This window comes from Gallus gallus, chromosome 14 (genome assembly GCF_016699485.2).
Source record: "Gallus gallus isolate bGalGal1 chromosome 14, bGalGal1.mat.broiler.GRCg7b, whole genome shotgun sequence".
Classification (NCBI taxonomy): Eukaryota; Metazoa; Chordata; class Aves; order Galliformes; family Phasianidae; genus Gallus; species Gallus gallus.
Genome location: NC_052545.1, coordinates 13890571 through 13904218, shown reverse-complemented (window position 1 = coordinate 13904218; position 13648 = coordinate 13890571). Strand labels below are relative to the sequence as shown.

The 13648-nt window shown below is 53.4% G+C and overlaps 1 protein-coding gene across 3 annotated transcripts; it reads left to right on the top strand.

The window, feature by feature from the left end:
• Positions 1 to 6177: 6177 nt before the first annotated feature.
• On the top strand, positions 6178 to 13301 carry AMDHD2 (amidohydrolase domain containing 2). Of its 3 annotated transcripts, none has more exons than XR_001469162.4 (12): positions 6348 to 6474; positions 6547 to 6683; positions 6995 to 7134; positions 7492 to 7546; positions 7928 to 8140; positions 9183 to 9271; positions 9610 to 9754; positions 10010 to 10117; positions 10808 to 10876; positions 11441 to 11542; positions 11925 to 12068; positions 12196 to 12996. XR_001469162.4 is itself a non-coding variant. In NM_001345995.2 (11 exons), the coding sequence occupies exons 1-11, from the start codon at positions 6392 to 6394 to the stop codon at positions 12011 to 12013; spliced, it is 1230 nt and encodes a 409-aa protein (NP_001332924.1). In that variant the 5' UTR covers positions 6178 to 6391; the 3' UTR covers positions 12014 to 13301. The 3 variants fall into 3 exon arrangements, 1 of the variants encoding a protein (NP_001332924.1); XR_001469161.4 differs by having other exon boundaries at positions 12178 to 12996; NM_001345995.2 differs by having other exon boundaries at positions 6178 to 6474; positions 11925 to 13301.
• Positions 13302 to 13648: the final 347 nt, after the last annotated feature.

Sequence of the window (13648 nt, the reverse complement as noted above, 5' to 3'; positions counted from 1 at the left end):
GTGTGGTTGGCTGCAGTGTGCCCTGAGCAGTCACAGTCTTGGATTAAGGTTATAAACTGCTGTGTGTGACAAGGAATGGGAGCTGCTGAGCAACCTCAAGGCAGTGTGTCCTGATTGCTCTGCAGGAGCTCGGCTGGAGGGGAAGCTGCACTGAATTGCTGCTAGAGTACCTGAACAACTGTCTCATCAACAAAATGGATGTGTTTAGGAATTCATTTTTTTTTAACTTAAAAATCAGGAGCATTCAAGCTGAGAAGTCTGCTCTTGCAGCTGGAAGGTACTGAAGCAATATTCTCCTGTCTAGAGAGTTTGTGGATGTCACAGAGCAATGCTGGAGCTCACATGGGAGCTGTGTGTTGGACCCTTACGAAGCTAGTGCTTTCAAGTGAGTGCGTTTGGGAAGTATGTGGCCTTAATTTTAAGTAGTTTGGAGAACAGAAAAAGCTTTTCCTGGTGGAAGCAAAAATGTTTTCATACACTTAAATATGTAGTAGTGTCTTGGTAAGTGAATTAAGCTGGGAGGTGTGGAATGATTTGTCTGCCTGACTGGGAACACTGGTATGGCAGTGCTGCATCTCAGGTATACCTGTGCAATAGGTCTGCACTAGATGGAGAGCTGCGGTCACAGCTCTGGGAGCTACTGAGCATCACCACCCTTAGCTTCTAACCTGGCAGGAGCACTCACCAGCTTAGGCATGGTAGGAACTCCTGCACCTTCAGAGTAGCCTATCTCTAAACGAGGGACCACTCAGCAGTGTTATTAACAAATTAACTGGTTCGTTGGCTAAAAGATGTCTGCCTGGATTCATGTGACAGGCTGTCAGCTGCTTGGCTCGGGGCTGGAGTGAACCATGGCTTTTGTGTTTCAAGTGCCTTGACTTCAGGGCACTCTTAGCAAGGCTATCAGTAGTGCTGTAGATGTGAGCTGCTTCTTGGAAAGCCCTGCATGTCTGCAGCAGGGTTGGATGGGGAGGAAAATGTCTCTTTGTTTCCTGATCTGAATCACATTTTCTGAGGAAAAGCAGTGGACTCAGACCCTGTGAGCTGTGTTTTCTCAGATATTCTGAGCACTTCTGAAAACTACAGTATACTAAACTCCCCTTGCAGTGATTGCAAGGAGTGCTTCTGTGAAGAGCCTGGCAGAGCGTGTAGCTGGGAGAGGTGGTGGTGGATTCGGGCTGTCTGGAAGGCAGGCTGGGTAGTAAGAGGAGCTGCACTGCTCTTGTGTGGCAGGAGGAGGGCCTGGCTGGGTGAAATCATTTGAGATCTGTCTTCAAGGAGGACGTGCTGCCAGCCTTGCCTTTAGCCAGATGAGAAGGATATAAGCAAACGTGTTTGGGAGCAACCAAATACTTGTGGTAGCTCTCATCTCTGGGAGAATAAAAGCAATTTAAAGGCACCAGTCTGTAGGAATTCGTTCAGATCCTGGCATAGCCACAGTGCTGGTTACCAGGCTTAGACTCATGATGGGTGCTTACATAACCAAATACAGATAAAATGCCATCAACAGCATCGTGATTTGTTCCTTGGAATGCCAAGCCTTCCTTGTTTATAAACCCACGCAGATCGTCAGAACAGCATAAAACAAAAGCCAGGGTTATTATGAAAGGAAAGGATTGCCTTGCATTAATCAGTACCTGCAAATACACCAGGAGTAAAATTAACAATCTAACTCCATTGGCTGTTTCCTGCTGCAGCTCTGGATCCTCATCAGTGAGTCCCAGGTGAAAACTTGCATTTCAGGTCCCCTGGTGATGCTATTGTGTCAGCAGATTTCTGAGGTGATTCAGGGTACTGAGAAAATTACAGGCCTTTCAGCCCCTTTCCTTCATTTACCAACCGTTCTTTTGCTAGATCTGAGTGCAGTCCCATCCGCCAGGGATTGACTTTGCTTTGGAAAGGCAGCCCCAGACCATGCAATGACGGCCTCGTGGCGTGCCTGACCGAAAAGAGGTGGCGTCTGCTGGCGCATAAATAGTTCTGTGTAATGTGGCAGATTGCGCGCACTGCAGAGTGAGTCAGCCCTGCAGAGAACAGAACAGAATGGCTCTGCAGCAGCAGCGGCAGCAGAGGGTAATGTCCATTAGCAGTCAGTTCAAGCTAGGTAAGGGCGAGGGATGCCTGCTCTCCCATGCTGTCTGCATAGACAGTGCACTGGAAGAGCTTGCTGACCTTTCTCTTGGTTGGCTTTCATATTTTTGGGTTTTTTTCCTCACCAAATGCTGTGATTTTTTAAATTATTTAATGCTCTGTTGTAGAAGCAGAACCTGCCTGGGTTGGTCAGTGACTGCTTCTTAGGACTGCTTTAGTAAATCCAAATGCATCTGAAAATTAATTGCAATAAAGGAACTCCTGTTTGGAGAATCATAGAATCACAGAATGGCCTGGGTTGAAAATGACCTTGAAGATCATCTCGTTCCAACCCCCCTGCTATGTGCAGGGTCGCCAACCAGCAGACCAGGCTGCCCAGAGCCACATCCAGCCTGGCCTTGAATGCCTCCAGGGATGGAGCATCCACAGCCTCCTTGGGCAACCTGTTCCAGTGAATCCCCTGCTCCTCTCCCCTGGTACCTGTGGTTGATGCATTACAGGGGATTGGGAGTGAGCAATGCCCAGCAGAATAGTGTAAACCAAACCAAGCAGTACGAGCTGCAGAAAGGTGTATACATAAGGGGAAAGCTGGATACGCCCTTGAACATCTGGGTCCCATTTCCAACCTTTACTCCAGTTTGGATGTGATGCTGAACAGTCTCTGCTGCAGTTCTGTAGTGAAATGGAGGTAGCACTGTATTTTTGTCAGTGATGTGGATTTAGCTGTTCCTGCAGCGTCCAGCTTCATTCTGAGGGGGCAGGGTGACGGGGTGGCCTCACACAGCAGAGGGTGGTGACCACCTTGGTCCAATGGTTTTGTCTCTCGGGCTGAGGACTAACCTCAGGAAATCCCAGGAGTTCCCAGGGTCGGCGTGGTTTCCATCCCACAGATACGAGCAGCATCCCTGGTCTGCTCATTAGAACAATTTTTAGACCTCTTTGGGAATACACGTGAAAAATGAGAAACCAAATCTGCATCTCCACAAGCATTTCTTTTGGCTGCAGAGCTAGCCTAAGCCCTCCTTGCTCTGGTACCTGTACCTTTGTTCACATCTGTAGTGAGTGATCCCCCCTTTCTCCCAAACGTGCTGCTACAGCTTTTCCTGTGGCGAGGCAGTGAATCTGATTTGGGAATTGAGCCAGGTTAAAAATAACTTGACCTGAAAAAGAAATGATTTGCTAAGGGAAAAGCAAGTGAAGCTACAGCTCGTGTTTCCCTCAGCCTGTTACTGGGGCAGTGGAGAGAAAGAGCATGCAATTATTAGAGGAGTGTGTGATTCTTGGTGAGACAAGGCGGGGTTGGTTTAATTCTGTGAAATACAGAGAGAGCATCCAAAGGGATAATCCTGAGTGGGGCAGATGGATGACATGAAGTTGGGCTGGGTGACGCACCTACAGCACTGATGAGGCAAATTCCCATACCTGTTGTCTCAGAACAGGCTGTTCTGTTTGTTCATCCAGCAGTACAGAGGGAGGTCTGGGCCATCTTCCAGTGTTACGATTCAGTGGCTCCCTTCTGGCTTTCATCGTAGATATTTTGCATCCCTTTGCTGCCAAAGGGTTGGTGAAGCTGTTGGCAGGGTGGACCCCATGGCAAGAACTTTTATAGTGGACGTTACCACATGTAACTACCTGGATGTTTCTTCCACTGCCAAGGAGAACTGCTGTCACAAGTCTGCCAGCATGTACATGCATATGGGAATGCTCTGTTTGGCTGTAGGCCGTTTGGGTGCTCTGTGTGCCTTCTGACATCTGAATGTAGCTGTTTGGAAGGGTGCTTTTCCCCTTAGAAAGTTATTGGCTTGAATAAACAGGCCTGAGATACATTTTTAGGATTCATTTTCTAATCTTCTGGCTCTGGAGTCTCTTTCCTCACACTTAAGCCACAAGTCACTCTCACTGGCATGCTGCTGGGTGCCCCTGAGGATGGATCATTCAACTACGGTGCATAAAACCTGCCTGAAGCCATTCCTAGCCTCACATTCCCAAACCAGGCTGCGTGTAGTTTTCTTGGGATAAACTAACATTCTCCATTTCAGTGGCCTTTACTGGTATCCTGCTGACACTAAAAGGTAGCTTTGTCGTGCAGACAAGCACTGACATATGGAATAAGTATAGTATTAAATGCTGATCTCTAAATTAACTTCCTGGCTAGATGGGGATGTTGTGTTCACGGACCATTACATTTCACTCCATTTTTCTTTTCTCGACATGATTCATCAGAGCTCACATCAGCACCCTGCTTAGACAGAGTCCTTGACAAGATAATTGACTCTGCAACACTATGGGACACTCAACTAGATAAACACGGGAGTGTTGGTTGGACACTGCTGCAGCAACATGGAGCAAAGAGAATGGAAGGGGAAGTCTGCAAGCAGACATCTAGGAATAAATACAGAGTTTGGTGGGGATGCTGCTTTGATTAGAACAAAGCACAGCACTTTCCTTTAACACTGTGGCGGTCAGATATGATTTCCCTTCTGCCCACAGAGATGCAGACATCAGAAGGACGACTGGTGGCATGGGGTGCTGGTGAGGACAGCCCGGGGCTGGCAGTTAGAGCACAGAATACGCTTTGTCTTCCCTCCCAGGCTGCTGCAGACTTGTCAGATGACTGGAGGAGCCTGCCTACAGCAGCGCTGTCAGCTTAGAAGTAACAGCTAAAAGAAGGAATGACTTACATGTCCAGGTGACAGTTACCTTTCTTACCCTGAAGCTGAGAGTGGAACAGCGAAGCAAGGGGTTCCAGAAGCCTTACTTTGCCTGAGCCAATAAACAATTACAGTTTCATTCTGTTCGTGTGGTCATTGTGGTGTAGCGTTGTGCCTAGCCAGATTTCTGAGCAGGTGTGCAGTTCGCAGCACGCTGCCTGCCAGCCCTTGGGGGTGAGCATCAGCGGCCATTCAGCAGCTCTCAGACCTTCATCTGCCTGCAGTTCCCTTTCAAGAGGTAAATAACCATGAGCAGGATGCATCACAGCCTGCAGCACTGCTTCCCTTCACAGTGAGCGCGGCCCATCGGCCCCAAGTGGGACACACGCCTGCAGCAGGCAGTCACATGAGTGTGCAATGCACGAGGACAAAGCAGAGCAGTTCCTCCAGGCGGACTCCACAGACACCACATTCCCTGGGGAGGAATGAGTCCGCTGCAGCCATTCAAGCCAGAATTACTTATCCACAAATTCAGACTTAAAAGCCATTAGGAAACCACTAATCCCTCTTGTCTGACCTCCCAGGCCTTTGAACTTTGCCTGATAAAACAAGAATACTCGAATGTAACCTTTCCATGCCATTTAACTGGCATTGCATAGGGCGGCTGCTCGCTCAGCGATGCTGGGGAGCACAGCATGGAGATCTGAGAGGGCTCTGACAGCAAGGATGGGCCAAGAGCTGCGCCATGGCTCACTGCGGGCTGCAGCAGCCTTGTCCGGGTGATACAGGAGCTGGGAACACAGCTGGCTTGTGGAGATGAAGTGCTCAGCCTGCCCTCCAGTCCTACAGCACTGATCCTCTAGGCCACCTTCTGCACCAATGGGCTCCAAACTGGAATCAGCACAAACCCAGCGGCAAAAAGACTGCCCCAAAGCGTTTATAGTCTGAGCACAAGGCGCTGTGTGGGGAGTGGGCTGAGGTGAGGAGATGGCTCCCGACTGCCCACTGCCTCCATCCTGCTTGTTGCAGCCTGCTGTTTGGAAACGCCCTGTCTGAGATGGGTTACCCCAGGAATATCAGCCCTTCCTACTGGTGGGTACTGGTAGGTAATTACCTACTGGCCCTTCCTACTGGTGCTCTGCAGACCTTCACAAGTGCGTTTCACCAGCCCTGCTGCACGCTGCAGTGAAACACCAACGTACGCTTCTGCCAGCCCCCACAGGAGCTCGGGTACGGAATCGTAGAACCATTACGGTTGGAAAAGACCTCAGAATCATCCCGTTCCATCCCTGCCCACCGGAGGCTGGGGAGAAACCGCGACCTCCCCAAGATGGCGGCGCCCCGCCGCGACCTCCCCAAGATGGCGGCGCCCCGGGACCGGTCACGTGCCGGGCGGGGCGACCGTTCGGGGCGCTCACGTGAGGGAACCGGCGGCGCCGCGGGGTGAGCGCGGCTCCCCGCCCCGCCCCGCACCCCCCTGCCCGCTGCCCTCCGACGGCGGTCCTGGGCTCTGGGCCTGGCTGCGGCCTTTGGTCCGAGCGTGGGCCCGGGGCCGCTGGGAGGAGCCCGGACACGGCCCGGCCGCCAGCTCCGCGGTCCCGCCCTGCCCTCGGGCTGCCCCGCTGTCTCGCTGCTCCCTCGGCCCGACGATGCCGTCCAACAAATCCGTGTCGGACGCTCCCATCGCGCAGTTCACCAACTGCCGCCTCCTGCGGGGCCGCCGCCTGCAGCGGTGAGTGGGCCCGGCCCGGGGCTGCGGGGTGCGGGCGCTGCCGGGCGGGGTGTGAGCGTGGTCTCCCCGCAGGGAGGACCTGTGGGTGCGGGAGGGGAAGATCCTCAACCCCGAGAAGCTCTTCTTCGACGAGAAGGGCTCTGCCGACGTCCAGCTGGACTGCAAGGGCTGCATCCTCGCCCCGGGCTTCATCGACGTGCAGATCAACGGTGAGGTGCGGGCCGCGGCCCCTTCCCCTGTGCCGGGGGGGATCGGATGGCCTTGGCTGGGTTTGCGCTATCAGAACCTCGGGAATACAGGGCAGAAGTGCTGGTGAAGCCTTTTTGCTTCCAGGCTGTGCCACGCGAAGCTGGAGGCTTGCTCTACTCACCCCAAATGCTTCCGCAGTGTTTTGGGGCTGGGAACCATCAGGCGCAGCCCCAGTGCCCTGCTGGGCCCCGGCTGGAGGTGGGGCTCTGGGCTGTGTGTGCCTGGCTGCTGCAGAGGCTGCGGCCTCACCTTTGTTTTGTTTGTGGCACAGGAGGCTTTGGGGTGGATTTCTCCCTGGCTACGGATGACTTCAGATCAGGGATTGACCTGGTCGGCCGGAAAATACTCTCCCATGGAGTGACCTCCTTCTGTCCCACCCTGGTCACATCCCCTCCATCCGTGTACCACCAGGTGAGTGACTTTCACCGCCTCTTATCCTTAGGGTGATAAACAGCTGAAGGCTGATGCTGGCACAAGAGGGCCAAGGCTGGTTCTGCAGCCTCACATTCAGACAGTGAGACAGCTGCCATAGCGGTTCAGTTGTGGACACTGGGAGCTGAGCAGCCCCAGGTTTCTTGCCCTTCAGCTTTAAACCACTGAGGCAGCAGTGTTTCCCAGGCCAGCACAGTGGGGCTCGCAGATTGCTTTTCCTTGTTGAGCTGCTTGGCTTCTCATCCCTGGTGGCGCAGCAGCTCTGTGGGAGCCCAAGGCTTGGGTTGCTTTGGCAGTGCTGTGTATGTGAGGTGTCTGACAAACCCCTTTCTATAGATTCTTCCCCAGATCGATGTAAGAAATGGTGGAGCTCACGGAGCTGGTGTCTTGGGTAAGTGATTTTGCCGCTGTCCTGTTTGGTGCCTGATGATTATCCTTCTTAAGGAAAAAGAAGCTATTTTAGGAACAGCATTGCTGGGAGCTGAAGCTCTCTTGGTGGCAGGGATACGTAGGTGGGCGCAGACCTGCTGTCTCCCTGAACCTGTCCTCAGCCTTTGCTGTGCACTCTGCCATCAGCCCTATGGGGTTTGACAGAGTAATGGCTGTGGGGCTGGCCAGTGCTGCATCCTTTGCTGTACTGAGCTCCGAGTTACCTGAACTCTGCTTTACTGTGGGAGAATGGCAAGAGCTTGACTGGAGCAGGATGGACACAGCAGGTTTCTTGTTCCTTGGCTGGGAGAGGAAGAACGATGACTCTGTTCCCTTTGAGCAGGCGCTCACATGGAAGGGCCATTCATCAGCAAGGAGAAAAAGGGGGCACATCCAGAGCACTGCATCCGCACCTTCGAGGAAAATGCCTTCCAGGACTTGCTTGCCACCTACGGGTCCCTGGACTGCGTCCGGATTGTCACCCTGGCCCCAGAGATCAAGAGGAGCAGTGAGGTGATCCGGGAACTCACCAAGCGAGGCATCTGTGTCTCGCTCGGTAAGGGCTGTGGGGGGAGGCTCAGTCTGTCCGTGTCACATGCAGCACGGGTCAGGCAGCCTGGGGCTGTGATATCTCTAATGGTGTGTCTGTGTGGCTGGGCTGGGTGGTATTTCCTTTTGTCAGCCCTTTCCTGGCCTTTAGGTGGGTGACAGACGTGTGACACACAGGGGCCTCAGTTGATGCTGTAAATCTGTCACCCTGTCTGTAAACAACAGGTTGGTTGAAGGGCTCCCGTAGTCTTGCACAAGGTAGCACTGGTGCTGGGAAAACACAGGGAAGAACACAGTCATAATTTTCTTCTGTTCTTCCTTTTTTTTTTTTTTTAATATTCATATTAATAAGGATGTAATTCCAGGCTGACTACTTGGAAAGGTTCAAACTCTAAAGTTCAGCTGCTTTAGGCCTTATCTGACAGGTGATATTGTTTTCCAAAGGTTGCTGTTAGTCTTGATAACTCTGTTATTCAACTGGAAGAGCTGAAGACCTCTTCCACCACTGCCCTTTTTCAGGGTGAAACTGAACCTTAATTCAGTAGGGTATTTGTGCAGCAGAGGTCTCTTGTCTCACAGTCACGTAAAGACAATCAAAGAAAGGCAAAGTATCTGCTGTCCCTGTTAGGGAAAACAACATTTTCTTTCTGGATTGTGTTTTATCATCATATAATTTCTAGGAAAAGTGCCCGCTGTCTCCCTACTCCTTTGACACCTCTCTGTATAAAGCCTTGAAATATCTGAGGACAGCAGAAAGGCATGTCCTAGGACCTGTAGCCCAGCCAGAAGGCAACTCTCCCCAATGCCTCTGGCAGCAAGGCAGCATTTGTGACTGCTGTGACCAGTGAATGTGTTCAGGTGAATCACCTCCTGCCAGTCCCCAGTGGTTGTGGTCAGACAGCTCAGCAGGGAGGCGGGTGTCTCACCTAAGCCCAGGGTGGGGCTTCAGAGCAGAGCCCTAATGGCAGAGCATCTTTACTCTCGGATGTCCCTCTGGGAAAATAAATGCAGAGATGGGCAGAAGAATCATGCACTGTTCTCTGTTCCAGGTCACTCGGTGGCTAATCTCTCCCAGGCCGAGGAGGCTGTGCAGCACGGTGCTACCTTCATCACTCACCTCTTCAATGCCATGTTGCCGGTGAGTTGCCACGGGCATTTGTCCTGTGCTGGCATTGCTTTCAGTGCTTTCTCTCTTGCTCCCCACCAATGCTTATTTGCATCATCAACTTGTTTTGTACCAGGCCTTGCAGTGGGAACATCAGCACAGAACATCTGGCTTCATGTTTCTACTACCTGACTTAAAAGAGTCAAAGCTGTAGCAGTATCTTGAAATTGGAGGGGTTGCCTGGTTACACTTGATAATGGATGAAGTGCCCAGCTGCCAGGCACTGTTTGGTAGAGATGACGGCAGGAAGGGTCTCAGCCTGCAAGTCCTGGTGTGACACCCATCATCTTTTCCTCTCCCACTTTGGGTAGTTCCACCATCGTGACCCCGGGATTGTGGGGCTGCTGACAAGTGATAAGATTCCTGCTGGGCGGAGGGTCTTCTACGGCATGATCTCTGATGGCATCCACACCAACCCTGCTGCCCTGCGAATCGCCCATCGAGCCCACCCCAAAGGTAGGCCATACTGTGCCCACACGGTGGCATCAGCATGGTGTCAATAGCATCACAAATGCTGTGCCATCTCCCACGACTGCCGTGGCATGCTATCTTGCTGTCTGAAAGAAGTCCTGATCCACAGCCTGTCGCCTCAGCTGGATGTGGCTGGAGATGTCTTGGTACCTCTCAGGGAGGGTTGGCATGGCACAGTGCTCAGAGCTGCAGTGGGATTAGTTGCAAAGCTGCTGCAGCCTGTTCCCTTGCATTCCTCAGGCATGGTGCTGGTGACGGATGCTATTGCTGGCATGGGGCTGGCACCGGGTCGACATACACTGGGCCAGCAGGTGGTGGAGATCGATGGGCTGAACACCTACATTGCAGGTAAGTGCCTCTTGCAAAAGAGCTGGACATGGTACTACCACTTGTGCCCATTCCTGGAGAGCTCAGCACACCTTGCAGTGCTTGTCAGCGTGAAGCAGCACTTGTGCCACCTTCTTGGGTTTTGTTGCCTGATCATTTAATCTCTGCCATAATGTGATTGCGAGGAGAGTGATGCATCTCATGAAGAGGGGAAATGACCTGTCTCATTGGAGTGAGGAGGAATTAGACAATTTTTAGCTGTCTGCAATGCCTTTGAACTCCTTGCCCAGTAGGTTGGATGCTAGAAATTGTTGTGTGGTCAGAAAGGACAAAGAAATTCCACGGATATTTATTGTCCCTTGTCTTTACTGCAACATCACCTCTTTCTGCTCAGTGAGCTCTCTAATCTGCAAACAGCTGGAGACTGGGAAGGTATTCTGGAGCAGGGCTATTGCTTTGTCAGTTCCCTCCCTCTGTCTCTGGCAGCAGCTGCCTGCATTGTGAGCTAGAGGTTTCAACCGGTCTATCTGGTCTTAACAAGGGAGCTGCATGGTGATGTCTTAATGCATCTCCCTTCACTGCCAGCACGAACACTCTAGCCTCTTTCTATTACTTCTCAGCCATGCTAGCAGCCCTTCAACTTGCTCCTCACGTGACTCAGGATTTCTGCCCCCTTGGGGTTCTGCTCAGTGCTGTTCTGTTCTCTCCCAGGCACAAAGACCCTGAGTGGTAGTGTGGCAACCATGGACACGTGTGTGCGACACTTCCTGGAAGCCACAGGTGGGTGAGCATTGTCCACAAGCTGTTCCTCCCCGTGAAGAAGTCTTGTTCTTGCCAGCTGTGTCTGCTCAGCCAGAGATGTCCCCTCTTGTCAAGGCACGAGGAGAAGGGCTGACATCAGTGGTACTGGCCTCAGAGACAAACACCTTTAGGAGACATGCTTCGTTTTAACCTGCAGCACTAATTAGGGTTGAACTCTTCTGCTCTTTTCTCATACCTAAAGGTGAACGACTTTCCCCTCCCCATACCTTAAGTAATCAGTTCTCCTCTTCCTACTGTCTCCCTTAGACATGTTTCCCCCTCCCGAGCTCCAGCTAGCTGTAACTAGGCCTCCCAGCTCCTCCTGCCCTTGTAGTTCAGGGCAGTAGCAGTCAGATCAGTGTTAGTGCTCTGCTGTACCGGGATAGGACATAGACAGTGCTGACAGAGACACTGGGACCCTGGGCATGGGTGTGGTTGTCAGAAAAGTCTCTGCAGTGCCACCAATTGCCTTAGACAGGGACTGGGGCTGCTCTGCTGATGGGGCTGTTTGCTGCACTAACGCCTCTTCCTCCTCTGCCCAAGGGTGCTCAGTAGAGACCGCACTGGAGGCAGCATCATTGCATCCTGCCCAGCTCTTGGGGATTGAAGACAGAAAGGGGACTCTGAATTATGATTCTGATGCAGGTACTGTTATGGGGATGGTGGGAGGGAGGGCTTCTGCATGCTGTAGCAAAGCAGGCCTGCTACAAATGCAGGCTGCATCTGCTGCTTCACTGGGGGCTCTGGGGAGCCTCGCTCTGCCTAGGATCTGCTCTGGACTTTTGTCTGGTGATTTTTTTCCTGTGGGTGCTGGTGATGCTTCATGAGCCTTTTGGAGGGGCTCCCACATTTCAGATGAGCAATGGTGGTTCTACGCTGCAGTCCTGCCCTGTTTCTGGAGTGGGCAGAAACTCCTCTGTGTGGAGGCAGCCCTAGAGCCCAGCTCCTCTGAGCCAGCTTCAGCTGCCCCAGTTGCTCTTCCTCTGTTCCTCTGACAGCTGTTTCCTTTCTCTCCTATCTGGTGCAGATTTCCTGATGCTGGATGATAGCCTGCATGTGCAAGCCACGTACATCGCGGGCGAGGAAGTCTGGAGACGGGATGCCTTAGGCATGTGACACTGGGCTGCTCCGTGCCTTCCAAGGCATCCTGGCACTGTGATTAGCAGCTTTGGTAACCACCCCACTTCTTTTTTTTCTTGTTTCGTTTTGTTTTGTTTTTTTCCCCTTCCTTCCTGCAACTCCCCTAAAGGAGCCTCATACCAAAGAGCTGTGTTTTCCAGCGCAACCACTGCTTCCAGTTACAGCCATGCCTGCAATGACTCTGTTGGTGCTCAGTTGGTGGAGTGGGGAGAGCAGTCAGATCTGTGTCAGGAGGGATTGTCAGTCTCTGGAGAGACCTGAAAGACTGCACAGCCGTCCTGTGTGGAGTCCCCAGACAGAGGTGCTCACGTGTCCATCTCACAGCGGTGTGAAGCTGTCCCAGCCTTCGCACTGTTATGCAGCACAGCCTGCCTGTGCCTAAGGCAGACTCGAGCCATGTCCATCCCTATCTGTGCTGCCTTGCTCCTGGGCAGCTGTAGCTGGCAGGATGTCAGCAGCCACCAGTTCAGCTCACAGCTCTTCCCATTACAAAGTTCCTGTTGTGTCGGTGGAAGCTGAGGACCACATTCTGACCAACCCAGCGCTCCCTCTTGTGTTCTCTGGAGCGAGGCTGGTGCAGCTCACTGACTTGGTGCCATTGCGGGGCTGTGAATCAGTGTGGGCTGAATCCTCAGGGCAGACATCAAACCCAGGAAAACGAGGCATTGCTGGTCCTTCGTGCCTTTTTCTCCGCATGGGCGTGGAGCCCACAGCATGTGATTTTCTCTGCGGACAGACACTGTCGTGCCCCGGAAATCAACATTCCTCTCAGCTCTGGCTGCTGCCTGGCTGGGTTCTGCAGGCTCGGGACAGCCCTGCATCCTCCAGCCGTGGGTGCAGCCCTCAGCTGCAGAGGACATCCAGATGGGCAGTGGGCAGCTCAGGGCTGGAGGGAGAGCCCCATGGCTCATAAGGGAGAACTGCAAACACGTTCTGGCCTTTGGAGGCCGTTGCTGATAGCTCATTACTCCTGTGCTCATTATTGTCGTCTTCAGTACTTGGCTGTCAGCTCTTTCCCTGACATTTGGGCATTCCGGGCCAGCACTGACGCCGTTCCGAAGCCTCCCGCGGTCAGCGGGGCCCTGCGCTGCGCCCTGCCTGCTGCCCAGCCGCCCAGCCCCGCGTACATCGCGCCTGCAGCCCCCGGGATGGGGCGATGCGGGAGCGGCACCCGGGACCGCGCTGCAGCGCTGCGCCTCTCGGCTGCCGGCTATGGGTGGGGGGGTGGAAAAAAAGCGACATGAATAAAAAACGTCATAAAAAATAAAAGGAAATCTAAAGCGGGACGGGCAGCGAGTGGGCCCGAGGGAGGGGGCCGGGCTGGGGGCGGGGGCGGGGGCGGAACGGAGGTGCGGGCGGAACGGAGGCGCAGAGCGCGGCGCGGCGCGGGGGCGCCTTTGGGCGGCGGACAGCGGCGTAGCGCGGTGTGGGGCGGGGCGGTGAGGTGAGGTGAGTTCGGGCCGGCTCAGCGGGCGGGAGCAGCGCAGGCCGCTGCCGGAGGTGCTCCGCCGAGTGCCGGGCTCGGGAGTTTCCCGAGGCTCCCGTCTGTCTCTAAGGGACTCTCCCGGCTCACCGGGAACGATTTCCGTGCCTGGCCGCCTTATCGTCCTG